The sequence below is a fragment of the Microcaecilia unicolor genome, chromosome 2 (assembly GCF_901765095.1).
Source record: "Microcaecilia unicolor chromosome 2, aMicUni1.1, whole genome shotgun sequence".
NCBI classification, from domain to species: domain Eukaryota; kingdom Metazoa; phylum Chordata; class Amphibia; order Gymnophiona; family Siphonopidae; genus Microcaecilia; species Microcaecilia unicolor.
The window spans coordinates 421155710-421182877 of NC_044032.1; the positions used below are offsets into that span (position 1 = coordinate 421155710).

The 27168-nt window shown below is 42.3% G+C and overlaps 1 protein-coding gene across 3 annotated transcripts in view; it reads left to right on the top strand.

Annotated features, from left to right (window-relative positions):
* The window catches only part of C2H4orf17 (chromosome 2 C4orf17 homolog), a 36470-nt gene that overhangs the window by 5606 nt on the left and 3696 nt on the right, over positions 1 to 27168 (top strand). For 2 of the 3 annotated variants that reach the window (XM_030190733.1, XM_030190734.1), the window contains exons 4-6: positions 4133 to 4330; positions 6151 to 6227; positions 9755 to 9849. In XM_030190733.1, coding sequence (XP_030046593.1) covers positions 4133 to 4330; positions 6151 to 6227; positions 9755 to 9847 — 368 coding nt within the window. In that variant the 3' untranslated portion in view covers positions 9848 to 9849. Of the gene's footprint in view, positions 1 to 4132; positions 4331 to 6150; positions 6228 to 9754; positions 9850 to 11593; positions 11669 to 27168 lie in introns of those variants that run through there. The other variant, XM_030190735.1, reaches the window with a different exon arrangement.

Consider the following 27168-nt stretch of genomic DNA (forward strand, 5'->3'; position numbering starts at 1 on the left):
TGCAATCTTCACAGCCCCTGCAAGCATGGGGAGTCACAGTCATTGTGCAACAGTGTCACCTAGTGGGTAGATACAAGAGTCATGACTGCAGGATTTTAGAAAGAGCCCCCGAGTCAGATCCCTGACAGAGGACTGTCGCTACAGCAACTGTACTAAAGTAAACTGGGAGGAAAGATAAACTTGAAGAAAACTCCCCAGATAGATTTAAATGAAGGCTCATGGCACTCTAGTCCTATTTAGAGGCTTATTCTGTTTGAGCTGAATGCTGACAAGAAGCAAAAAAATAAAAAATGGGTAGCTGAGAAAACAAAAGATCTTATACTACTGCCTGGTGGTATTTACAGGTGAGGGGACCAGAAACGTTGATCATTTTATCTTTATTCTGCCACTTGCATTTGCTTTATGCAAGATGCTTATGATTAAAATCTTTGGTACACTGGCCAAACCACACAATAATTTAAAAAGCGGGTGGCTCAACATTTAAGTAACTTGCAAACTGGTCACATGGATGCTCCTTTGGTCTCCCACTGGGCACAGAAGCAGCATGTAGTACAGGAACTATGTTTTGTTGTTCTGTATCAAATTAAAACCCATAGAGGTAACATTTCCCGTATGTTACTAAGGAAAGAGCAGAGGTTGATTTTCTAGTGGAATACGGTAATCCCGCAGGGTCTCAATAAAGAAATCGATTGGTTGAGCTTATGATTGATGGTGTTTAAAAGCTCCGATTTCCTGAACCACTCCATCCGTGGGCGTCGCTTTGACGGTTCCACGAGATTGGTGTGGTATGGAGACCCAACGGCCTTTTGTAGCCGGTAAGGAATATTAATTTGTCTAAAGGGTAATTACAACTGTAGAATAAGGATGTAGTGGTTAATTTGGACGCTATCTTTGCGGTTTTATTTAGAATGATTGACCCCTGAAGACACTGTAATGGCGAAACATGTACATGTAGGGTCACAGTAAACACAGTATAGGCAACAGCGACATCAATAAGTATCAATATTTAAGGAGATTATGAATGCACAGTCACCTGTTGTTGCTTTTGGATGTCACTGAAGAATTATATGCACGTAGTATGAGAACTATAAGAAGATGATAACGTTATGGAGATGAAAGGCGGAATACTGCACTTAATGTGAAGACGAAGATCTGACTTTATGACAAACATACGAAACAGTGCTAGGTTAAAATAGAGAGAGCAAAGATCTATGGACTAAATACACAATTAAGTGTTATACAGATGATATCCTTGTGAATTAAGAAATGTGTGTCTTGATTGAAAGACGTTAATAACAACATGGACTGTTGCTTGTAGTGAAGAAAATAGTATATTTTATAAAAAGAATAAATGGGAAGGAATAAAAGTGATACGAGTGAGGATTTGTGTGAATGATTTATAAAATAATAACAGCATTGAAAGGAACAATATTTGTGACAATAAGGATTAAAATGTAAAATAAAGACTGATGATAAGAAATTAATAGTTGTTTGATAGATGGTATAATAGTTTCTACTATTTTGCCTGGCACCATAATACTGATGATTTTAATGACAGGTTACATATTACTAACAGCAGATCAGCAATTTCATGCTTGAGTTCTTTGAGTACCCTTGAATGTATGCCATCCGGTCCAGGTGATTTACTGCTCTTTAATTTGTCAATTTGGCTCAGTACATCTTCCAGGTTCACTGAGATTTCTTTCAGTTCCTCCTCATCACCCTTGAAAACCATTTCCAGTACAGGCAGATCTCTTACATCTTCTTCTGTAAAGACAGAAGCAAAAAATTCATTGTTTCTCCACTATGGTCTTGTCTTCCCTGAGCACCCCTTTTGCTCCTTCGTGATCTAATGGTCCCATGGATTCTCTCACAGGCTTTCTGCTTCTGATGTACCTGAAAAGTTTGTTACTGTGAGTTTTAGCCTCTGCGGCAAGTTTCTCTTCATATTCTCTTTTAGCCTTCATTATTAATGCCTTGCATCTGACTTGCCAACACTTATGTTGCTTCTTATTTTCTTCATTTGGGTCCTTTTCCCATTGTTTGAAGGACAATCTTTTGGCTGTAACAGCCTCTTTTATTTCACCTTTTAACCATGCTGGCTGTCGTTTTCTCTTTTTTCCACCTTTGCAAATACATGGAATGTATCCGGACTGGGCTTCCAAGATAGTATTTTTGAATAACATCCACACCTGATTTAGTGTCTTAACCTTAGCAATGCAGAACCTGGATTTCTTTTCAACTTGACACTGTTAAAACTAACTGATACCTAATTAAAAACAGAAACCCCTATTCTGGTTGAGATCAGAGGTTAGCTTTCAACATGTGTAGCCAGCAAGAAAGTTGGATGCAAGCTGAGCACATGTTTGCAGGTCACTGGATTGTGAACAAGATATGGGATGATGGAGCTGTCCTACCACTGCAGATCTAGCAGAAAGGAATCCAGGTCCCCTGCTGTGATGAAGCCATGCTCCACATGTAAGCAGCAGCCCAGGAGCCAGACTTCCTAAGCAGCATAAAGTCATCCACTGTCATGCTCAGACATGCTGGAAGCCCTCATTATTTACACAATGCTATGCTTGAGAGGGGTGAAATGTCTCAGTAAAACAAGTGAAGAGGAGTAGCAAATACTTGGAAATCTCTCCTGAAGTGGCATTTTTTCTAGAAAGGGTTACAGGTGTGAATCAGTTGAGGGATGTTATGTTTTTACACATTTCTATTCATGCAAATGTATTAATAGTTCATCCTGTCATATAGATTCTTTGTGGATTGTGGTGTCCCTGGACTAACATTGGAATTATCCAAGGGCATTGTCAGTGGTATCTCTAGACAGAAATATTTGGGGTGGGGGTGGTGGGGAAGGAAGCTAAATATGTGAAGGGGCAAGTTAAAGCGACAGTTCCCCCACTTTTAAATTTGCCATAAAACATCAGTCTTTGATAAATAAAAGGGAAAGGGGATGGGATTTGATATACCACCTTTCTGTGGTTACAATCAAAGCAGTTTACATATTATATACAGGTACTTATTTTGTACCCAGGGCAATGGAGGGTTAAGTGACTTGCCCAGAGTCACAAGGAACTGCAGTAAGAATTGAACCAGGTTCTCCTCGGGTGGTATTTACCTCATCATGTTCTAAACTCGGCAGCGGCAGCGATTCCCATACGCTGCCCTGCCGCCTTTGGCACCCACTTCTTCCCTTTACTGCAGCTGCCTGACGAAACAGGAAGTTACATCAGAGAGGCAGCCACATTAAAGGGAAGAGGCGGTTGCCGGTGGCAGCGGGGCAGCATATGGGAATTGCTGCCGCTGACGGGTTTGGAACATCACCGTGATGAGGTAAAATGCCACGAAGGGGGAGATGCCACTCCCTGAGATGCCACTCCTGAAGAGTGATTTCTGAGGCCCCCGTCTCAGGTGACCCAATGGTGGGGCCACCCCTGCTAAATGTAATTTACCTTGAAGTACCTCTAAAAAGGCATGAGCTAAATCCAAAATCCCTTCAAATAGCCAATTAAATGCAAGTAAAACCATGTTTATCCACATGAGACTAAAGTTTATAAATGACGCTCAAATTTGGGCCCCCCCCCTAAAAAATAAGCACTAGGAGTTATTCTATAAATGATGATCAAAGTTGGATGTCAGTTATAGAATAGCGCTCAGCGCCGGGATCTGTGCCCAGTTTTAGGGGTGAGGATTAACACCAACTGAAACCTGGGGTAAAGCCTCATGGGTAAATTAGGCACAGATCCCGCAATTTCTATAATATGATGCGCATCTTTAGTGAATGCCCCTGACCAACCCATGCTCCTCCCATGGCCACACCCCTTTTCAGTTGCTCGCTAAAAGATTTACATGCACATGTTTATAGAATAGCACCTAGCGAGATGCACGCGTAAATCCAAATTGTTGCCGGTTATTACCAATAATTGTTAGCACCCAATTATTGACAATTAACTGCTCATTTGTCAATTAAGTTCCACATGCAATTATGGAATACACCTGACGTGTGCCAAATTTCGGTATGCAATTATGGGCGCCATATATAGAATCCGGAGGTTAATGTAAATTGCTTTGAAAATTGCCAGCTAGGATGTAATTGTGAACATCTGTTCCTTCTTTTCCTGCCTAGGTTTAAATGATGTTCCTATCTGTTATGTGAAAGATGAAAGATATTTTCCAATAAGACTAGAGCATCAGATTGCAAGACTTGTATATCCAGATAAAGAATATTTGTTTCAGCATGCATCGTCTGGAAAAAGCACCATTACAAGTCACTGGGATTATCTCCATGAAGCAAAAGGTTTTCCACCTCAAACTGAGCACTGGAGTAAGAGTTACTGAGTGTTGTGTAATGCTTAGTTGCCTAGAACTGGGATTTCTTTTTGCAAACTGCAGCATTTGCAAGCAGCTAATGAGTTCAAATGATATTATGACCAAGATGATTTTTTTAGGAGGGGGGGGGGTGATTTACTTTTTTAAGGGGGAATGTTGCTGCTTTTCTATCAAGAAATCAGTGTGCTGGGTCAGCTGCAGAATGTGGCAGCAGATGGGAGTAGTTGGGAAGAAAGAGAGACTTGATGGTCTTTCCCAGTATGGCAATACTTACTTATGAAGTAACTGTGGGCTAGGGAGCCTATACCCTACAGAACTTTCAGCCCCTTATATTAGGGGCCATGCCATTCAAAGTATCCACACTTGAATGGCTACATTAGAGAAGCATGGAAACACTGTCATCCTCCCAGTCCCTTCAGCCCATAGTCAACTGGGGTGGGGGAGGTTGAAGGATGCCAGTCATTCATCCTGTCTCCTGGAATCTAAAGAGGATCTGGGTGGAGCCGTCCCTGCTGGTTGGCTGCAGTTGCAGCTGTCTGTGCTTAGCTCCACCCACCTGTGACTTAAGCTCTGGGTCAGTGTAGTCAAAAGCCAGCCCTGGACTATCTTGTACTTTGCCTATATTTTTTTTCTGGTTGGGGGGAGGGGATTTTTACATCTTCTGTTAGATTTATTTTAAATGAACCCCTAATACAGCTTATTGTTTGCAAAACATGGTTTGGTTGGGTGGTTTATACTACGGGAATATGAGAGAAGCCTCAGACTGTGCTCAGGAGAACATCTTGTTTGCATCTATCCATCTGTATTATAATCCTATTTCGCAGCAACAGTATTTTCAGAAGATTTTATTTTATTCTTATTGGTGGATATTTTTGATATGGGCATTTGCAATTGGGACAGTACTTTTAAATAGATTCTTATATATTTTTTTGGGGGGGGGGGCGGGGGTATTTTTTTGTATGTTATATGGTCCCCTGGTGCTAGTTGATTAATATAATTGATTCACTCCAGCTATACTGTAAATCCTCTGTAAACAGCTGCATGTTTTATATTCTGCAAAGAAGTCACTCACTTGCAGAATCTGAAATGCCATTCTATCTCTTATCTTCCAGATCCTTGGAGACTGGATGATTCTACATTCAGAAATGTGTGCATTCATTATTCCCCTTATTCTATAAAGATTGCCGAAAATTTAGGTGCGGTTCCGATTTGCACGTGGAATTTAATTGAATAGCAAGCCAATTAGTGCCAGTAATTGGCTTTTTCACAAGCAATTATTGGCACTAATTAGATTTAATTGGATGTTATGCACCTCACATTTACGCATGACCTGAAAAGGGAGCATGGAAAGGGGGCGGTCATAGGCGTTTCAGGGCAGAATAGGAGCGGTTTTGAGTTATGTGTGTTTGTGTATGACTGGTAGCGCTATAGAAATGATTTGTAGTAGTAGTAGTAATTACCGAATAAGGGTGTTCTGCGTGTAAATTTAGGCCCAGGCATTTGCATAACGTTTCTGTTGGTGTAAATAGTCACACCTAAATCTAAGCATGACCATAACACTTAATTGCTTTTCTATAAACCATTCTGAACTTTAGGTGTGGCTTATAGAATACGTTTAAGTGGGGGGTTCTGCACCTATTTTTTAGCCGCTGTTTACCGAACCTAGCCCTATATCTAGCACCGTGCCATTTCTAGATTTCTCCTGAAACAAACTGGTCTTTTTTTCCCTTTGTTTACAGATTGAACTGTAATGTTATTGTACTTTTTCATGCAATATGACTTTAAAATTTATCTCCAAATATCTGTCTATACCAGAGCTTTGGAAACAGGGACTCGGTCGCTACATTGAAAAAACAAGACTTCCAATGTTCACCAAAACAATAAAGAAAAAGGTATAATGATACTAATTTGCTTTCGATGTAAGAAAATAGTTACACTATTATGGGAAAGGGTGGTTTAATTTATATGGATTTAGTTCACATCTTTATCAATTTTGGTACAGTAAAGTATTTTTCTGTCCCAAAGGGCTTAAAGTTGATGTTCTCTCCAATTTTTGTTGACCCATATGCACATGCAAAACATTTTGTGTGCAAGTTTTCAGCCTCAGCTTGATTGTGTGCAGTATAGCCAGGGGCAGACTGACAGTGATCTGGGCCCCCGAGCAGTAAGGGTCATTGGGCCCCCTATAGCCACTGCCCCTCCCCATTGCTGCACTGCTGCCACCACCCTCCCCCACATACTACAGCCCCCCTACTGCCGCAGCTGCTGCCCTCCCTCCTGCAAACTACAGTCCCCCGAGCCTCAGTGGGCCCTGGGCCCCCGGGCAGTAAGGGTCATTGGGCCCCCTCTAGCCACTATCCCTTCCCCATTGCTGCACTGCTGCCACCACCCTCCCCCAAATACTACAGCCCCCCCCCCTACTGCCACAGCTGCCGCCCTCCCTCCTGCAAACTACAGTCCCCCGAGCCTCAGTGGGCCCTGGGCCCCCGGGCAGTAAGGGTCATTGGGCCCCCTCTAGCCACTATCCCTCCCCCATTGCTGCACTGCTACCACCACCCTCCCCTAAATACTACAGCCCCACTACTGCCGCAGCTGCCACCCTCCCTCCTGCAAACTACAGTCCCCCGAGCCTCAGTGGGCCCTTCCTGGTTCTAGTGCCTATTTTGCCCAGCACTGCATGTTTTTAAAATGGGTGCCAAGATTTCCCGTGGTAGTCTCATGGGTCTTGACAGTCCTGTGAGACTGCCACAGGGAGTCTCGGCAGCCATTTTTAAAACATGGTGGCACCAGGCAGGAAAGAGTGTTGTTTTCTGCCCCGCAGAGACTCTAGACCAGCATGGCCCTTCAAGGTGGGACCGGGAAGGGTCCCACTGAGGCTTGGGGGGCTGTAGTGTGCAGGGAGGGGGAGAGCCTCTGGGCTTAAGTGGTCAGATCGCCCCTCGGTATAGCCTATGTTCACATTAAAGAATCCAGAAATAATTTTGTGCACACAGTTATAGACATATGCGCTCCCTTTCTGGCCCATGTGCTTAACACAGCTTAGAGGGAACATTGCTTACAATCTAAGGACTCCTTTTATAAAGTGGCATTATCGATTAGCGTGTTTTGAATGCAAAGAAGCCCATGGGAATTGAATGGTTTTTTTCGAGTTCTGCACACCGCTAATCGGTAGCACCACTTTGTAAAAGGAGCCCAAAGTTTGTATCAGGGGTGTAGCCAGACCTCACAGTGGGAGGGGCCCAGAACCCGAGGTTGGGGGTACATTTTGAGTGCCGCCCCGCTTTCCCCCCCCCTACCGCCTGCCTTGCCCCCTCACAAACGGAGCTATATCCACTCCATTCTCATATGTACTTTTGCCAGTCAATCGTGGTCCTTCTCCAGGATTTTCTTCTGTGAAAACAGAACAAAAGTATCTATTTAGCAAATTTGCTTTTTCTTCATCATTATCTACTTAGCAGTTCGCAGCATCTTTCAGTCTCACAATTCCCTTTTTAGTCATTCTCCTTTCACTAATAATCCTGAAGAAATTTTTGCCATCCCTCCTTACATTTCTAGCCCTTTGTTCTTCCGCTTGCGCTTTCGCCAGACGTATCTCTCTCTTGGCTTCTTTCAGTTTCATCCAGTATTCCTTACACTTTCCAAAAATACTAGGACTAGGGGGCATGCGATGAAGCTACAATGTAGTAAATTTAAAATGAATCGGAGAAAATATTTCTTCACTCAACATGTAATTAAACTCTGGAATTCATTGCCAGAGAATGTGGTAAAGGTGGTTAGCTTACCAGAGTTTTAAAAAGGTTTGGACTGCTTCCTAAAGGAAAAGTCCATAGACCATTATTAAATGGACTTGGGGAAAATCCACTATTTCTGGGATAAGCAGTATAAAATGTTTTGTACTTTTTTGGGATCTTGCAAAGTATTTATCACCTGGATTGGCCACTGTTGGAAACAGGATGCTGGGCTTGATGGACCTTTGGTCTTTCCCAGTATGGCAATACTTATGTACTTATGTAATAGCTCTGCAAGCTCATTTTTCAGTTCTATCAGTACTCTGGGATGAATATCATCTGGTCCAGGAGATTTGCTACTCTTCAGTTTGTAGAACTGCCCCATTACATCCTCCAGTTTTACAGAGAATTCATTGTTTCTCCGACTCGTCAGCTTCGAATACCATTTCTGGCACCGGTATCACTCCCAAATCTTCCTCGGTGAAGACCGAAGCAAAGAATTAATTTAATCTTTCCGCTACGGCTTTGTCTTCCTTGATTGCCCCTTTTACTCCTCGGTCATCTAGCATTCCAACCGATTCTTTTGCCGGCGTCCTGCTTTTAATTTGCTGTTGTGTGCATAATAGACTTACACCTCTATTCTGTATATAGTGCGGCTAACTTCCCTAGCATGCGAATACAAAAGGGGCATTAATGTGGGGGTAGGGGGAGTAGGGGCATGTCATGGGCATTCCCAGTATTCTTGTGTGCGCCTTATAGAATACTTGCATTTACTTGCCCAATTGCTGCATTTAGGTGTCACCATAAGTGATGGTGCCTAAGTTTGGTGCTTAACTGTAGATTTACACTAGTATTCTATAACAGATTTAGCATGAATCGCTGCCATTATAAAATTCTAGATTAGCAGCCAGTTTTTTTGTGCCTAACCTTTAGTGATCTGTATAGAAGATATGATAGAGGTGTATAAAATACTGATTGGAGTGGAACGGGTAGACGCAAATCATTTATTTACTCTTTCCAAAAATACTAGGACTAGGAGCACGAAATGAAGCCACTAAATAGTAAATTTAAAACAAACTGGAAAAAATATATCTTCACTCAATGTGTATTTAAACTCTGGAATTCGTTGCCAGAGAATGTGGTAAAAGCAGTTAGCTTAGCAGGGTTTAAAAAAGGGTTGGATAATTTCCTAAAAGAAAAGTCCATAAGCCATTATTAAGATGGACTTGGGGAAAATCCACTGCTTATTTCTAGGATAAACAGCATAAAATCTGTTTTACTGTTCTGGGATCTTGTCAGGTACTTTTGACCTGGATTGGCCACTGTTAGAAACAGGATACTGGGCTTGATGGACCTTCAGTCTGCCCCAGTATGGCAACACTTATGTTCTTATGTACCCCTTTGTGTATATTTAGCACTTTTTTAAAAATTCAACCACCACCACCACTCAGTATTGCCTGTTTGTTTTAGTTCACACTAATTGCAATTCTTTTTTTTTTTGGTCCTGTCATTTCATTCAGAAAATAAAGCAAAAGGACTGCACATCCCTACCATAAATTGCCATCACAATGATTTCAGATGCCCGCTTAAGAAACTTGCAGAGCTAGTCAAGCCTCGAAAAGGAAAAACACCAGCTCTTATCAAAGCAAGCAGCTGGTTTCCCCTAACATGATTGGTTTGTTTCTTTGCAGGAGGATCCTTCAAAGAGAACTGTTGAACCCTCTCTGAAGCCAGCTTTCCAAAAGAATCCACCAGATGGCAATACACGCTTAGATTATGAATAAATGTAAGATGTAGTTTATGTTATTTAATTTATTTATTAGGATTTATTTACCAAAGGAATTCACTCAAGGCAGTGTACAATAAGAATAAACCGAACATAAGCAATAGACAATTTCAACAGAAAAAATATTAAAATAACAATACAAAGTATGGCGTGGAGGGGCATAATTGAACGAAAACGTCTATCTCCATGGGCGTTTATCTCCGAGAATGGGTCCGTGAAGGGGCGGACCGAACCGTATTTTCGAAAAAAATAGACGTCCATGTTTTATTCGACAATTTGTGAGCTGGGCGTTTTTGTTTTTCAGTGATTATATGGAAAATGAAAGCGCCCAGCTCAAAAACGAATAAATCCAAGGCATTTGTTCGTGGGAGGGGCTAGGATTCGTAGTGCACTGGTCCCCCTCACATGCCAGGACACCAACCGGGCACCCTAGGGGGCACTTTTACAAAAACAAAAGAAAAGGTAAAAGAGCTCCTAGGTGCATAGCATCCTTCCCTTGTGTGTTGAGCCCCCCAAATCCCCCTCAACACCCACTGCCCACAAGTCTACACCATTACTATAGCCCTAAGGGGTGAAGGGGGGCACCTACATGTGGGTACAGTGGGTTTGGGGGGGTTGGACGACTAAGCATTAAGCAGCACAATTGTAACAGGTAGGGGGGGATGGGCCTGGGTCCACCTGCCTGAAGTCCACTGCACCCCCTAACAACTGCTCCAGGGACCTGCATACTGCTGCCAGGGAGGTGGGTATGACATTTGAGGGTGAAAATAAAAAGTTGTGAAACATCATTTTTTGAGGTGGGAGGGGGTTTATGACCACTGGGGGAGTCAGGGGAGGTCATCCCCGATTCCCTCCAGTGGTCATCTGGTCATTTAGGGCACTTTTTGGGGCCTTATTCGTGAAAAAACAGGGTCCAGGAAAAGTGCCCTAAATTCTAGCTACAAACGCATACTTTTTTTCCATTATCGGCGAAAGGCGCCCATCTCTCCTCGGCTGATAACCACGCCCCAGTTCCACCTTCGCCACGCCTCCGACACGCCCCCGTCAACTTTGTACGCTTCCGCGATGGAGTACAGTTGAAAACGTCCAAAATCGGCTTTCCATTATACCGATTTATTCGTTTTTGTGAGATAAACGTCTATCTCCCGATTTGGGTCGAAATCTAGGCGTTTTTCTCTTTCAATTATAAGGTGGATAGTATACTACTTACAATGTCAACACAATACATAATAAAACATTTTAATTGACAGTAAAGGGTATAAGCAAAGATGGAACATACAGATAGGTAAGAGAGTAAGATAGGTAAGAGAGTAAGAAGTGTTAGAAAGTAAGGTGACTAATTTAAAGAAAGTTGCACATGAGGTCAGAGAGATGGTTAGGAGGAGGGTAGGAGTGGATAAACATGTCCTACTGCAGTATGTGCAGCCCGTGTCACTCCTTGTGTGTGTGTGAGACTAACACATTAGTTACTTTTTCCATTAAAGGCCTGGTTGAATGAAGAACCAAGCTTTCACCTGCTTCCTGAAGCAGAGATAGTATTGTGTTAAGCGGAGCCTTGCAATATATTTTAAAGCATTTGGGGGGGGGAGCGGGGGAATACCCTTGAGTCTTCAGGTGTCTTGGTAGAGAAAAATGTGGGTTTAAAAAAAATCATTTTGCAGTAGGATTTAGATTTAAGACTATTTATCTACTCTTTTATTCTGTCTCTTTTTACTTATTCTCTCTTTTTACTTATTCTCAACAGGGATGTATCAGAACAATCACTATGGACTTAGACAGCTACAGCAACACTGTCCCCCGGATTCTATATAGCGCATCTAGCGAGCCATGCTGAAATCCAAGCAGATTCTGTAAATACACATGTAACTTAATTGGCTTAACTAGCCAATCAGCAGTGTTAACAGCACTTAAGAAGCAATAATGAGCACTAATTGACAATAATTAGAATTTACGCACACAAATCGCTAAGCATATTCTATAATGTACTGTGCCTAAATTTTAATGCGTGCAGGCAAAAAGGGCATGGTTATAGGTGGGGAAATGGGCATTCCAAAATGTATGTGTTTAATTATAGAATATAGCTCAGTGCACCTAATTCTATGTGCCGGGATTTACACCATGTTTTCATTGGTGTAAATGGACATGCATAGTTTTAGGCGCTGAGATACCAACTACGTGCATTTATTTAATTTATAAAACTTATAACCACTTAAACCTAAGCGGGTAACAGTATAACATTCACAATCAAAACACATAAAACAAACAATTACAATACCCACTGTCCCCTAAAACAATAGCAAATCAAACTATAAAAGTCTAGCTGCAGAATATTAAAAGGTCTGAACAAATAAGTGAGTCTTCAAAACTTCTTAAAGTGTCCTGCATTGGTGCAGTAGCATGAGTAGCTAGGCAGAGTATTCCACAACCCTGGAGCTGCACCTGAAAAGGCTGCCACCCTTGTAAGAGCATAATGCATGCTTATCAATGAGTCAGTTGCCAGTTTTTTTGTAACATCAGATCTCAGTCCCCTGTGTCCTGCATTGGTAGAGTAGCAGCACGAGTAGCTAGGCAGAGTATTCCACAACCCTAGAGTTGCAACCGAAAAGGCTGCCACCCTTGTAAGAGCATAATGCGTGCTTATCAATGAGTCAGTTGCCAGTTTTTTTGTATCATCAGATCTCAGGCCCCTAGCACATACAAACAACTTAATTACAGATTGAAAATACCATGCAACTTTCCCATACACATTCTGGTGTAGAAAATACAGAACCTTAAAATGAATTCTATATTGCACAGGCAACTAATGTAGCTGCTTCAAAGCGGGGGTGGTATGATCCCACCACGAGAGACCTATAACCACCCTTGCTGCAGCATTCTGCACAATCTGCAATGCTTTGATTCTCACAGCAGATACCCCCAAGTACAGAGAATTACAGTAATCTATCCCCGATATCAACATACTTTGCACAACAAAGCAAAAATCTGAAAAAGCCAACATTGGTTTCAAATGGTATAACAAATGTAATTGGGCAAATGATGTAAAAATCATATGATTAATCTGAGATTCTATAGTAAGATGTACATCCAATAACACCCACAACATTGTCATCTCATTCTTAATCACCATCTCCACACCATACACCTCTTCTGACTTGGGCCATCTTTCATCCTTCTTTCGTCCCACAACCATTATCTCTGTCTATTCCAAATTCAAAGCCAATCTGTTCACCTCCATCCATTCTTGAATAGCTGCAGTGGCGTAGCCAGACTGCCAATTTTGGGTGGGCCTGAAGCCAAAGTGGGTGGGCACAAAATTTTCTCTCTACCCCCCCCCCCCCCCAGCAAAATTTAGTCACACTCAGATGCATTTGTCACACAGGGTAAAGTGCTGCTTTTCAGTGCATCCGATTTCAGACAATTTTTTTAATAGCCAAATCCTTTTCAGTGAGCTTTCAGAGGCCAAAACCTCCTGCCTCAGGTCAGTATAATGCTGTTACGGTATCCTCTCCTGACGTAAGGAAGGAAGTATTGGTCTCTGAAACTTTATTAACACCATATTACTTTATCCTAAATTAAAAATAAAATTATTTTCTTTACCTTTGTTGTATGGCCATTTACTTTTTCTCATTGTGTTGCTCCCAGTCTCTAGATTCTGCTTTCCTTCGTTTTCACTTAACTCTTCTGCCAGGGTTTCCTGGCCATTTGTCATTTTTCTCTTTTTCTTTGCTTTCTTCAATATTTTTCTGCCTCTCTCTGTGCCCAGATTTAATTCATTCTTACTATCCATTCTTTAATTTCCTTCATCTACTTATGGCTTTTCATCTTTTTCTCACCCTTGTTCTCCCCATGCCCCTTCCTCTTATTCTCCAATCTTTCACTATTCCCCCTTTCCATGCAGCAGCTCTCCTCTTTCTCTCCCCATCCTTCCAGTGTCTCCCCTCTTTCTTTCTGCATCCTTCCATCCAGTGTCACCTCTTTCTCCCTACCCTTCCATCCAGCGTCTTCCCTCTTTCTCTCCCCATCCTTCTACCCATCTACCCTCTCTCCTGATCCTTCCATCTAATGTCTCTCTCCCTCCTTCTAACCAGTGTCTATCTCTCTACCCTTTTCTGTTCAGTGTCCCTTCTCTCTCCACATCCTTCCAGTCTCTCCCCTTTTTCTCTGCATCTTTTCATCCATCTCCCCTCTTTCTCTGCCATCCTTCCATCTGTTTTCCCTCTTTCTCTGCCCTCCTCCCATCTGTTTTCCCTCTTTCTCTCCCCATCCTCCATTTTCCCTCTTTCTCCCCATCCTGCCATCTGTTTTCCCTCTTTCTCTCCCCATCCTTCCATTTTCCCTCTTTCTCCCCATCCTGCCATCCATTTTCCCTCTCCTGATTCAGGCCCACCAGCCCCAGCTCCCATTGCCGGACACTGCTGCTTTTCCTGATGAGCAGCAGGGCCGGCGCTACAAAAAGAAGAAGCGCTCAGCTGACTGAGCTGAGCGCCAACGCAAACGACGACTCGACGAGAAAAAATGTTTTAAAAAAAACGCGGCACCACAGGCAGCCTCGAAGCATTGGCTGCTGGCTCTGCAGGCTCCGCCCGTCTCTTACGTCACTGCCCCTGGAGCGAAGCAGGGGCAGTGACGTAAGAGACGGGCGGAGCCTGCAGAGCCAGCAGCCAATGCTTCGAGGCTGCCTGCGGTGCCGCGTTTTTTTTAAACATTTTTTCTCGTCGAGTCGTCGTTTGCGTTGGCGCTCAGCTCAGTCAGCTGAGTGCTTCTTCTTTTTGTAGCGCCGGCCCTGCTGCTCATCAGGAAAAGCAGCAGTGGCCAGCAATGGGAGCTGGGGCTGGCGCCGGCGCGGGCCTGAAGCAAAAGTGGGTGGGTGGGCCAGAGCTGAAATTGGGTGGGCCTGGGCCCACCCAGGCCCACCCATAGCTACGCCCCTGAATAGCTGTCATATATGTCGAGATTTGGTCTGACAAATCAATACCCCATACCATTATCAGGAAAAAAAATTTGCACTTCATCAGTATACACGTGGTATGCAACACCCAGTTTTTCAAGTACCTGACACAACGGTGCTAGATAAATATTAAACAAAAGAGCAGAAAGCGCCAACTCCTGCGGTACTCCCCTCCAAACCACAATAGCATCTGAAAATGTCCCTCCACTCCGTACTTGCCTACTACGGCCAGATAAATACAAAGAAAACCAAACATAAACTCTCCCTCCTATCCCTAACAGATAAGTACAAAGAAAACCAAGCATAAACTTTCCTTCCTATCCCTAATTGTCTCAACCTAAATAGCAACATAACCATGTCGACTGAGTCAAAGGCAGAGGAGACGTCTAATGATATTAAACAAAAACATTTATTCTTATCTAACCCCTGTCTCAACACATCCATGGTGGACAAACTGTGTCTTCACTCCATGAAATCCTCTAAAACCATACTGAAAACATACTCTAAACAGTTATTATGCTCCACAAACGCATTTATCTGCATCAACACCACTTTTTTCCACCACTTTCCCTAAAAAAGGGAGAACAGAGATAGGTCTATAATTCGACAATATGGAAACATCTAAGGTTTCACCTTTCAACAGAAGCTGCACAGCTTACACACTCCAGGTAATCAACCTTCTTCCAAAGACTTATTCACAATCCGTGACAACACTGGAGCAATTTTAGCTGCCAGCAACCGCAATGTAGCTGACAAACAAGGATACAATAAAGACTGCGTTGGAGTAAGAGAAGAAACCAACTTCTCTATTACCTGAGCGTTAGTCAACTGAAACTCATTACACTTTATCTTCAACTTCCTGCATCTCTCTCAACACCATAACTCCAACCACTGCGTCCAATTGATTCATGTTTATCTTCCAAAAAAGTAGCATATGCTCTAGCATCTGGTCCTAGAAAATCATGTCCAACTGCTGATCTCTCCACCAGAAACTTCACTGTTTGAAATAACTCATAAGGTCTATTCAAAGCATCACATACCTTCTGTTTAAAATACTCATTATTTATTTAGATTTTGCTCACACCTTTTTCAGTAGTAGCTCAAGGTGAGTTACATTCAGATACACTGGATATTTCTCTGTCCCAGGAGGGCTCACAGTCTAAGTTTGTACCTGAGGCAATGGAGGGTTAAGTGACTTGCCCAAGATCACGAGCAGTAGTGGAATTTGAACTGGCCACCTCTGGATTTCAAGACCAGTACCCTAACCACTAGGCCACTCTTCCACACTGTTCTAGATTATGCAACCATTCACAAAAACTGAGATACTAGTCACCACTAAATATAGACACCTTATTGCTCTAAATGGCTATATTTAGCAATTCAAATTTTCAGCAACCCCATGAGCATGGTTTAAGCAGAAGAAAGATGGGGTTATTTAACTGCCTAGCACTAATTTCCAGCACTAGTCTGCTAAATCATGGAGCCTTCCAAGGGGTTTTAAATTTATCTAGCTAGTTTTAAGTAAATTTTCATACCCCTTAACCCGTGAATAGTCTAATTAGGCTAGATCTTTGCATTGTTTGGTACTAATAGACTAATTCCATTTTTTGTTTGGGGGGAGGGGATTGCGTGCTAATTTCTCGCTTTAAACAGTAAATGTAGAAAACATCAAATGGGAAAGGAAATAGGTAGGGAATAGACAAGGACTGTGCCTTCAGTTAATGTGGAGGTTACCGCGTGATAGCTGTTAACAAGGCAGACAACACAGCGCAGTTAACACATCAAGAGGTGCAGCTAACTGCAATGTACATTATCTGCTGTGCACATTACACAGCAGCCTTTTCAAAAATGCTTGGAATGCCCCAACTCTTAAAACAAAGACTTTGCAACTGCAAATCCATTCCATACGTTAACACATAGGGTCTATGACAAGTTATAAATATGCTACTAGGTTTAGGCTTCGGCTCTTTTGAATCGACAGAAAGCCACACTCTGTGTTCCAAGATATGCAGTTATGTGCAAAATTTAGATATTCCTGATCAAATTGTATGTTTCAATGATGCCTTAAGTGAACAAAAACTGACACAGCCTCTAAAGCAAAATCTTTAAAAGGGGTATCAAGTAGGGATAGGCAATCGTCAACAGATGAAAATGGGCAGGAAAAAACATGATTTTTTTTTTTTTTTGCCAACGACAGAAGGCTGCCTGTCACTACGTGATGCAGCCAAAACTGATATTCACAGCTAGTGCATGGCAGGCTGAATAGCGGCCTTGGACACATCAAGGCTGAAATCTAGAACAAGTCCCCCCTGATCCACCGCCATCTCTTCTGCCCCCAAGAGCAGATAACTCCTGTGCTCTCCCCATCCCTCTGTAGGCTACCAGGCCTACCTGAATATCCCTGGTGGTCTGAGATCTATTTGGGTAGAAGTGATGCCCATTTGCTCCTGTCCATGGCTGCACCAAATTTAGTATGGTGGCCACTACCTCTCTCCATAGACTCCCCTTACCAATAGGGGTCGCAGTAGTACCTTGAAACTATGGTGAGGTCACAGCTGCCACACTGGTATCACCCTTACCCAAATAGAGGCCACTAGACCACTAGGGATATTCAGGTAGGCCTAAGAGGCCTATGGGGGGAGGGGAGACTAACATTTTCATTTTGTGAATCTGTGTCATCTTCCGAAGAAAGTGGACATTCCCATAAATGACACAGGAGACAACATGAAACAAAAAATTTGTAGGCCGTTCATGTCCATCCCATATTAGGCTACTATAATAAAATTGATAGAGGCAGGTGGCATTTTATAGACTAACCCATTTATTGAGGCATGAGCTTTCAAGGACCAGATATCTTAATGCAAATTATAATGCATATTTTGCATAATAATTATTTACTTGTAGCTTTTTTTTTTTTTTTTTTTACAGATTCAACATAAAAAAACAGTGAATATGGCTGGTGCAAATGTTTTTGGAATGCCCTTTCAATCATTATTTTGTGATACCCCCTTTGGCAGAAATAACAGTTTCCAGACACTTCCTGTAGCCAGTTCAGAGTCTATCTTTCTATGCTTATTTTTTTTTTGTTACATTTGTACCCCATGCTTTCCCACTCATGGCAGGCTCAATGTGGCAATGGAGGGTTAAGTGACTTGCCCAGAGTCACAAGGAGCTGCCTGTGCCTGAAGTGGGAATTGAACTCAGTTACTCAGTTCCCCAGGACCAAAGTCCACCACCCTAACCACCAGGCCACTCCTCCACACCACTCCATTCCACTTTTGGGTATTTTCCTCACTTTTCCTTGCAGAACATTCTAGCTTACAAATATTCTTAGGTCTCCTTACCTGCACAGTGTGTTTGAAACATCCCCATAGAACTTAGATAATATTCAAGCTAGGGACTGCAAAGATGATTTTCAGATGTTAATCTTCTTTTCCTGTATGTACTTCACAGTTGATTTTGAGGCATGCTATGGATCATTTGGTTTGCTGAAATACCCAACCTCATTTCAGCTTCAGTTTCTTACCTATGGGAGATCAGTTTCTACTGTATATTGATTTTTAGTTGAATCCGTAATTCTGTCCACCTGGACAGTGTTCCATATTCTGCTTACTGCTACACAAATCTAAAGCATAATAGTCGGCAAGGTGTTTTTTTTTCTTCAAATATGTCACCCCTTTTTTCTCTTGTTCAATTTAATTTCATCAATCTAAAATCACTTTCTATATAGATTGCCAAAAGTGATAAGTTGGTGTTAATAGGCACTAAATTGACAATAATTCGGAGTTACATGTAGGTCTGTTCCATGCCCTATTCTATAGCATGTGTGCCTACATTTCATAGTGCGCAACTCCAAAGGAGCATGGGCGGGTCAACAGGGGCATAGCCATAGGAGGGGGTCAGGATCATTCCCAGGATTTAGGCACGTTATAGAATAATGTCATTTATGCGCCTAACTGGTATTAGTTGAGCGCCAGCATTTATGCAGGTTTGAGGCAGGCATAAGTGCTTATGCCCAAAGTTAGGCGCAAGATGCTCGCTGAGCTAGTATTCTGCAAAGGACGCTTGCATGGAATGACTTATATAGAATATTAGCTTAGCATGGCCCAACCCGGTTCCTAACTTTGAATGTCATTTACTGAATGCCCCCTTTGTTTCTAAAAGTTACAGGCTTGTCAAAGTTTGTTTGTTTGTTTTTTGCATAGTTTGATTGATTGCTTATTTATGTATTTATTTATTAGGATTTATTTACTACTTTTTAAAGGAATTCACTCAAGGTAGTGTGCAGTAAGAATAAATCAAACATGAGCAATAGACAATTACAGCAGTAAAAATATTCAAATAACAATACAAAGTATGGTGTGATGGGGCATTTTCGATGAGGGATGCCCATCTCTAAGGGCGCCCATCTTCGAGGACGGCGCTGCGAAGGGGTGGGGCCAACTGTATTTTCGAACGAGATGGGCGTCCATCTTTCGTTTCGAGAATACGGTTGGGGGCAGCCAAATCTGAACATTTAGGTCAACATTAGAGATGGGCGCCATCGGTTTTCGGCCATACTGGAAACCGATGGCACCCATCTCAAAAATGAACCAATCCAAGGTATTTGGTTGTAGGAGGAGCCAGGATTCGTAGTGCACTGGTCCCCCTACAGTGGACTTCGCAAATCCCAGGTGCATAGCTCCCTTACCTTGGGTGCTGAGCCCCCCCAAAACCCACTACCCACAACTATACACAACTCCCACAGCCCTAAGGGGTGAAGGGGGGCATCTAGATGTGGGTACAGTGGGTTTTGGGTGGGTTTTGAAGGCCTCCCATTGTCCACCACAAGTGTAACAGGTGGGGGGGGGATGGGCCTGGGTCCGCTTGGCTGAAGTCCACTGCACCCACTAAAACTGCTCCAGGGTCCTGCATACTGCTGCGATGGACCTGAGTATGACATTTGAAGCTGGCATAGAGACTGGCGAAAAAAAAGTTTTTAAAGTGGTTTTTTGAGGGTGGGAGGGGGTTAGTGACCACTGGGGGAGTCAGGGGAGGTGATCCCTGATTCCCTCCGGTGGTCATCTGGTCAGTTCAGGCACTTTTTTGGGACTTGGACCTGAAAAAAAAGGAACCAAATAAAGCGGACCAAATTCTTGCCAGGGACACCCTTCTTTTTTCCATTATTGGCCGAGGGCGCCCATCTCTTAACCACGCCCCTGTCCCGCCTTCACTACCCTTCCGACATGCCCCCGGGAACTTCGGGCGTCCCGGCGACAGAAAGTAATTGGGGACGCCCAAAATCGGCTTTCGATTATGCCGATTCTGGTGCCCCTGAGAGAAGGACGCCCATCTCCCAATTTGTGTTGGCCTTCTCTTTCAAAAATGAGCTGGATAGTATACTACTTACAATGTTTCTACACAATACTGTAATAGAACATTTTAATAGACAGCATAGGATATGAGCAAGGATGGACATATAGATAGGTAAGACAGTAAGAGGAATTAGAAAGTAAGGTGACTAATTTAAAGGTGACTAATGAGTTGTGCCCATCCGCCAGCATGTGGATATAGAGAACAGTAACAAGATGTGCCATACAAGCACCTGTGTATTAGAACTCAGCCAGTATTCTCCATCTCCAGCAGGCAGATAGACATTCCCTGTGTAGCTCAGTGGCCTCCTGTCCTGTTACCAGGTTCAGCTGAGTTGGGGTTGAGATAGTGCTGTGCCTCAGATGTAAACCTAGTGGTGCTAGATTGCTCCCCCATTACCATTTCTCTGCCTCTGTTCTTCCCTAGCTATTTTTCTCCTGCCTCTTAAAAAAATACTTTACCTTAGCATTTCTCTTTGAGAATTAGCTTTGCTGTGGGAAGTTATAGGTCTTTTACAGTGCCTTTGAAGCAAATGGGCTGGCAGAGAGTATCTACAAACTGTGAGTACTAGCACATGGTGAACCTTTAGAAAGCTGTTCCCACTGTGGTAGTCAGCTATCACCATCAGGCTTGTGTAACATTTGTGTTAAACTGGCTGAATTACAAATTCTGCCAAATTTAAGCTTCAGGGTCCCTGCTTATTGGAACAATGCTGGAGCTGGCTCACATGGGTCAGGAGCCTTCCTCACTGCCCTTTTCACCTGAATTTGTACTCCTTTAACATCATACTTTCCTGTTAAAGAATAAATAGCCTGTTTCTCTCACTTCCGCTTCTCAGAGTTTCTCTGAAGAAAATATTTCAAAAAAGAGAAAATTGTCTGCACTTGAGTTGGAAGAGCTTTCTCCTTCATCTCAAGATTCTGAGGAAAGATTTTCATTAGCTTCTGCGCATTTTCTACTGATTTGCCTGAACCAGATATGCTTGGTATGGAGGGATGATCCCACAGCAGCTAGATTATTAAGGAAGAACTCCCTTTACTAATAACCAAAACTATGGAAGTTTTAAATATTACCTCTCCTGCTCAGGCTGCGTCCTCAGCCCCCTCTATAATCTCTGGTACAAAAAGACTCTCTAAATCTTTTCATATTCATGAAGCTATGAGGGAACTCATTGTGGCTCAGTGGGACACTTCTGACTGTAGTCTAAAAGTGGCAAGGGCTATGTCTAAACTTTATCTCTTCTATCAACTAACTTAGAGCAGTTTGTTTTGCTGAAAGTGGATGTCCTAATTATGTCAGTCACTAAAAAAGACAACTATCCCATTAGAGGGTGGTACTGCCCTTAAGGATATGCACGACTGCAGACTGGAGTCCTCTTTAAAACTGGCTTTCCAAATAGCAGCTTTAAGTTCCCAAGCAACAGTTTATGCCTCTTTTGTTGCTAGAGCTTCTGTATCTAGGGTTCAGCAATTGTCTGCCTTAGATTATTCACCTTTTTGCCTTCTTTGGATGCAGCACTGTCTTACCTTGCAGATGCTTTGTATGATATTCTGAGAGCAACAGCTAAATCTATGTCCGTAGCAGTCTCTGCAAGATGGCTTTGGTTGAGACACTGGGCGATTGATGTAGCGTCCAAGTCTCATTTGGCTAAATTGCCTTTCGGGGACAAACTTTTATTCGGTTCTGACCTAGAGAAGATTGTTAAGGATTTAGGAGACACTAAAGTTCAGCGCCTTCCTGAAGACAAACCTAAACCTCAGTCCCAAATGGCTAAAGGTCATTTCAAAGAAGTCAGGCATTACAGATTGGGAAAATCTGGCTCTTCTACTCAAAAATCATGTTTTTCAACAGAGTCAGTCTTCCTTTCAAGGAGGTAAAAAAGCTTTGCCAATCTCTTTGAGTCCCTCTACTTCTGCTCATCACTCGCAATGATGGGGATGGGGTTCACTCCTTAGCTCTAGTTATAGGAGGGTATCTTTACTTTTTTTTACAAGGAGTAGACCACCATAACTACAGACCAATGGGTCTTGTCTATCATTTGTCAGGGTTACAAACTAGAATTCTGCTGACCAATCTGAGATATTTTCTTACAATCCCCTTGCAGCAATTCCAAGTGTCAGGCAATACAACAGACTTTGCAGTCTTTGTTACTCCTGGGTGCAAATTCAGCCAATTCCTCTGGCAGAGAGAGGAACAGGCAGGTACTCAATTTATTTCATTGTACCAAAGAAATGAGGTTCCTTCCATCCAGCTCTGGACCTCAAGGGTATCAACAAATCCCTCAAAATCGAGCACTTCAAGAATGGAGACCCTCAGATCAGTCATAGTCTCAGTCCAGCCAGGAGAATTTCTTACCTCTCTAATCAAGGAGGCTTATTTTCATATTACAATTTGGCCTACGCACAGGAGATATCGTCACTTTGCGATCTTAGGGAGTCATTTTCAATTCACTGCAATTTCATTTGGACAACTGCCCCATGCACTTTCTACAAAGTAATGATAGTGGTGGTGGCTCTTCTTCGCAAACAAGATATTCAATTACACTCTTATCTGGCCTATTGGCTCATTCGAGCACCATCCTTTCAAGAGTCTTCAGAATACTTCCAAAGTAGTTTCTCTGTTGTCTTCCCTAACATGGATGGTAAACAACAGCAAGAGTCATTTGACCCCCATCTCAAACTGGAGTATCTGGGTGTCCACTTCAGTATGAAGGTGAAGAAGGTCTTTCATCCTGTGGCTCATCAGTTGAAGCGTCAGAATCAGATTACCACTCTTTTATCTCTTCCCTGCCCCACAGAGTGGGATTATGTTCAAGTTCTAGGGTTCATGGCGGTCACTCTGGATGTGATCCCATGGCCCAGATTCCACATATATCCTCTTCACTATACCCAGTCTCGGAAGCATACCAGGATTTGATACCTTTTGACGCATCAAGCCCGAGTGAGTTTAAATGGGTGGCTAAATCCTCCGAACATTCAAGCAAGGCTATCATTGCACATTCCGAATTGGTGTGTCCTCAAATCAGATGCCAGCCTGTTCGGTTTGGGGGCTTATTCTCTTCAACAGACTACACAAGGTTGATGGTCGAATATGGAAGCTTCTCGGTCCATAAACAGATTGGAGCTCAGAGCAATCAGAAAGATTCTTCTAGCCTTTGCCTCTCTTCTGAGATGGAAGCCAGTTCAAGTTTTCTCAGACAACATGGCAACAGTTTCTTATATCAACAGGCAGGGAGAAACCAAGAGCATTTCTTTGGCCGAGAAGCTCTCCTCCTTTTTCAGTGGGTTGAGAAGAACATTCCTCTAATCTCAGTGCCCATATAGCAGGCACCCTGAATACTCAGGTGGACTACCTGAGCAGGGTCTCTCTGGATTTAGGGGCATAACAATTCTCAGAGACAGCTTTCCACCTCATAGCGTCTCACTAGAGTGCTCCAATTCTGGATCTCATGGCATCTAAACACAATGCTCAAGTATGCAGCTTCATCAGTCTTTGGTAGAAGACAGGCTCCATGGGAATATAATGCTCTAGTACAGCCTTGGTGGACAATAGGGATTCTCTATGTATTTCCCTCATGGACCATGATAGGCAGGACGCTATACCGCATTGCTCTTCATCAGGGCTGATAATTCTAGTAGCACCAGACTGGCCCAGATGTCCATATGTGGACCTGATGTGCCTTCAAGTTGCTTCTCCTTTGCAAGAGGACTGCTGCATCAAGGTCCTAAAACACAGCAAGGCAAACTATTTGCAAAATCCAACGTGCAGAATGAGCCAGCAGACCAATACAACATCAAAAAGTATTTTATTAAAGATACCGTATACAAGACAAATGCTCGACACAGGCTGTGTTTCGCCCACCAGAGGGCTGCGTCAGGGGCTAGAATAAACATCAAATCATAAAATATAACCATATAAATAAAAGCAATTCTTATTGTTGATAATCCATGTCTATGCTTCACATATATATTTTATATTTTTAAATTTTTATTATTGCATATGATTTATTTGGTTATATTTTATGATTTGATGTTTATTCTAGCCCCTGACGCAGCCCTCTGGTGGGCGAAACACAGCCTGTGTCAGGCATTTGTCTTGTATACGGTATCTTTAATAAAATACTTTTTGATGTTATATTGATCTGCTGGCTCATCCTCCCTGCTGCATCAAGGTTCCATTCTCATGAAGGATCCCTCCCCCTTTGGTCTTACAGCCTAGCTATTGAGAGGGCAAGACTAAGGAATAAAGGATACTCTTACCACTTTACTTGAAGCTCGCAAGCAGTCTTCTTCTGCTTCTTATGCTAGAGTATGGAGAACTTTTGAAAGTTGTTCTAAAGAAAGGGACATTCCCCCTTTATAAGCTTCTTTGCCTCACATTTTAGTGTTCCTTCAAGAGGGCTTCAAAAAGGACTAGCTCTTAATTCCTTCAAGGTTCAAGTTTTAGCTTTTGTTTGTTGTAGATGATGCATTCAGAAAATTTCTATTGGAGCACAACTGGATAGAGTCAGTTTTCTGAAGAATCAATCATTTATGTCCTCTTCAGAAAGTCTGTCCAGAATGGAATCTTGCTCTTAAGGCTCTTCTGTCCTTCCCCATGTTTAAACTTGTACAGCGCTGCGTAACCCTGGCAGCGCTATAGAAATGCTAAGTAGTAGTAGTAGTCTTCAGAAAGCCCCATTTTAATCTTTTAACAAGGCCACTGTCAAAGATCTGACATTAAAATCAGTTTTTCTGGTTACTATCTCTTTTGGAAGGCAGGTTTCTCAACTTCAAGCCCTATTATGCAGGGATCTCTTCCTCCATTTTTCAGAGGCTAGGATTTCTATTTGCACAGTTCCTTCTTTCTTGCTGAAAGTTGTTTCCTCCTTTCATCTAAACCAGTTTTTCTGCCTTCCTTTTACAGGGATGATTCTATTGCTGATTACTCTTCACTCTGTCTTTTGGGCATTAAGACAGTCCTCCATATGTTAACTTACATCTACCAATGATTTTAGACGCTCTGATCATCTTTTTGTTCTCTTTTTAGGCCCGCAAAAAGGTAAGTCTGTATCAAGAACTACAGTAGCTAGATGGTTAAAAGACGATATTTATTCGGCTTACTTGCTGTCAGGCAAAGCTTCTTCATTAGGCTTTAAAGCTCATTTCACACCAGCTTTGTCTACTTCTTTGGTGGAATCTCATGCTCATTGGAGGAAATTTGAAGATCTGCTACATGGTCTTCCTCTCATTCCTTTGTCAAGCATTATTGCTTAGATATGGCAGCCATATCAGATGCCTCTTTTGGAGCAAAAGTCCTTTCTGCAGGAGTATTGCATTCCCCGAGGATTGCTTTTCTACTTCCCATTAGTCTGGACTGATCCTTTGTGAAGTTAATGGAAGGAAAGATTAGTTCTTACTTGATAAATTTTCTTTCCTTTAGTCTCAAAGGGTTAGTCCAGAACCCACCCTTATTCTCTCTTCAGCATGTTTGTACATAATTGTACTGTTCCTTGTTTCTGGGGCACATTTTGACTTTTTTTTCTTACATTTGTACCCCACGCTTTCCCACTCATACCAGGTTCAATGCGGCTTACATATTATATACAGGTACTTATTTGTACCTGGGGCAATGGAGGGTTAAGTGACTTGCCCAGAGTCACAAGGAGCTGCCTTTATATTCTTTAGATTATTACATAAGTACATAAGTAATGCCATACTGGGAAAAGACCAAGGGTCCATCGAGCCCAGCATCCTGTCCACGACAGCGGCCAATCCAGGCCAAGGGCACCTGGCAAGCTTCCCAAACGTACATTCTATACATGTTATTCCTGGAATATTTTTTAGAGGCTGGAGTTAGTTTTTTGGCTACGAGTCACTCTTTCCACTGTTTAGCTATCGAATACTGGCTGAGTTCTAATGCACAGGTGCTTGTGGCATAGCTCATTAGTGTTCTCTATCTTTACTGCTAGCAGATGGGCACAACCCATTAGTATGGACTGATCCTTTGAGACTAAAGGAAAGAAAATTATCAGGTTAGAACTAATTTCTCCTTTTGGGATGAGGTGCTAGAAAAGGTTTCCTTCTTACAATTCTCTCTTGAGATCATTATTGTGTAAGCAATGCTGCATTGTTCATCTCAGATTTTCAGCAAGTCATTTGCAGTGAACTGTGAGTTCTGTTTTGCAGATCTGATTGGTTTTTTGAGAAGTGAGTTTTCTTGACTTCCCTTGTGTTGTAAGAGTGAATTATCTTCATTTAATGTTCAGACACTTGCTTAAATAAGACCATGATTGCTGAAAGTTGACTGAACAATAATTGCAAGGTGAGAGATCAAAAGGGACAGAGTTCAGGTGAAGGCAGATTTTGCACAGGATGTCAAGATTAGAAAAAGTACTGTATTTGCCCTGTTAATCCACTTTAAAGGTAACAGAAAGAAAAAGAAAACACAGTGATACCATTTTATTAGAACAACATATTTTTTTTGTTTCATTTGTATTTATTAACCTAGATCAGGAAAGGAATGTCCAAGTCAGGACATTCACAGCTTCCCAAGTAGTTTACAAATGATTTGATGAACATGGACAGTGTAAGGCTACATGACAATCTGTTTTGCAATACAGCCAGTATAACAATGTGTCTAGGCCCAAGGGATATCAATATACTATTGCTTAGAAAACGTTGTTGTACAAGTAGTGTTGCTTGGAAAGCAAATTTGTTGGAAAATAGGAGCATGGTAAGGAAAAAAAAACCCCAAATAAATCAATTTTGAAGTTTTAATCAAAACAAAATACATAATAAAAAGCACTAGTTTAGATCCCAAATGTCATTTCTGACTTCACTTGCCTCCAAAAACTTCCTTTTATCAGCCTCTGCTCTACTGTTACTAGTACAGATCTTCTGTAGTACATGTCCTGTAAGTGCTGCAGTCTATCAGCAATCATTCCACTCTCCTTGCTTAAGATAGACACTTTCCAAAGATTACACTAAGTTCTCACAGTCTTCTCCTCCACAAAAATAGAATACAGCTGGTGATGATGA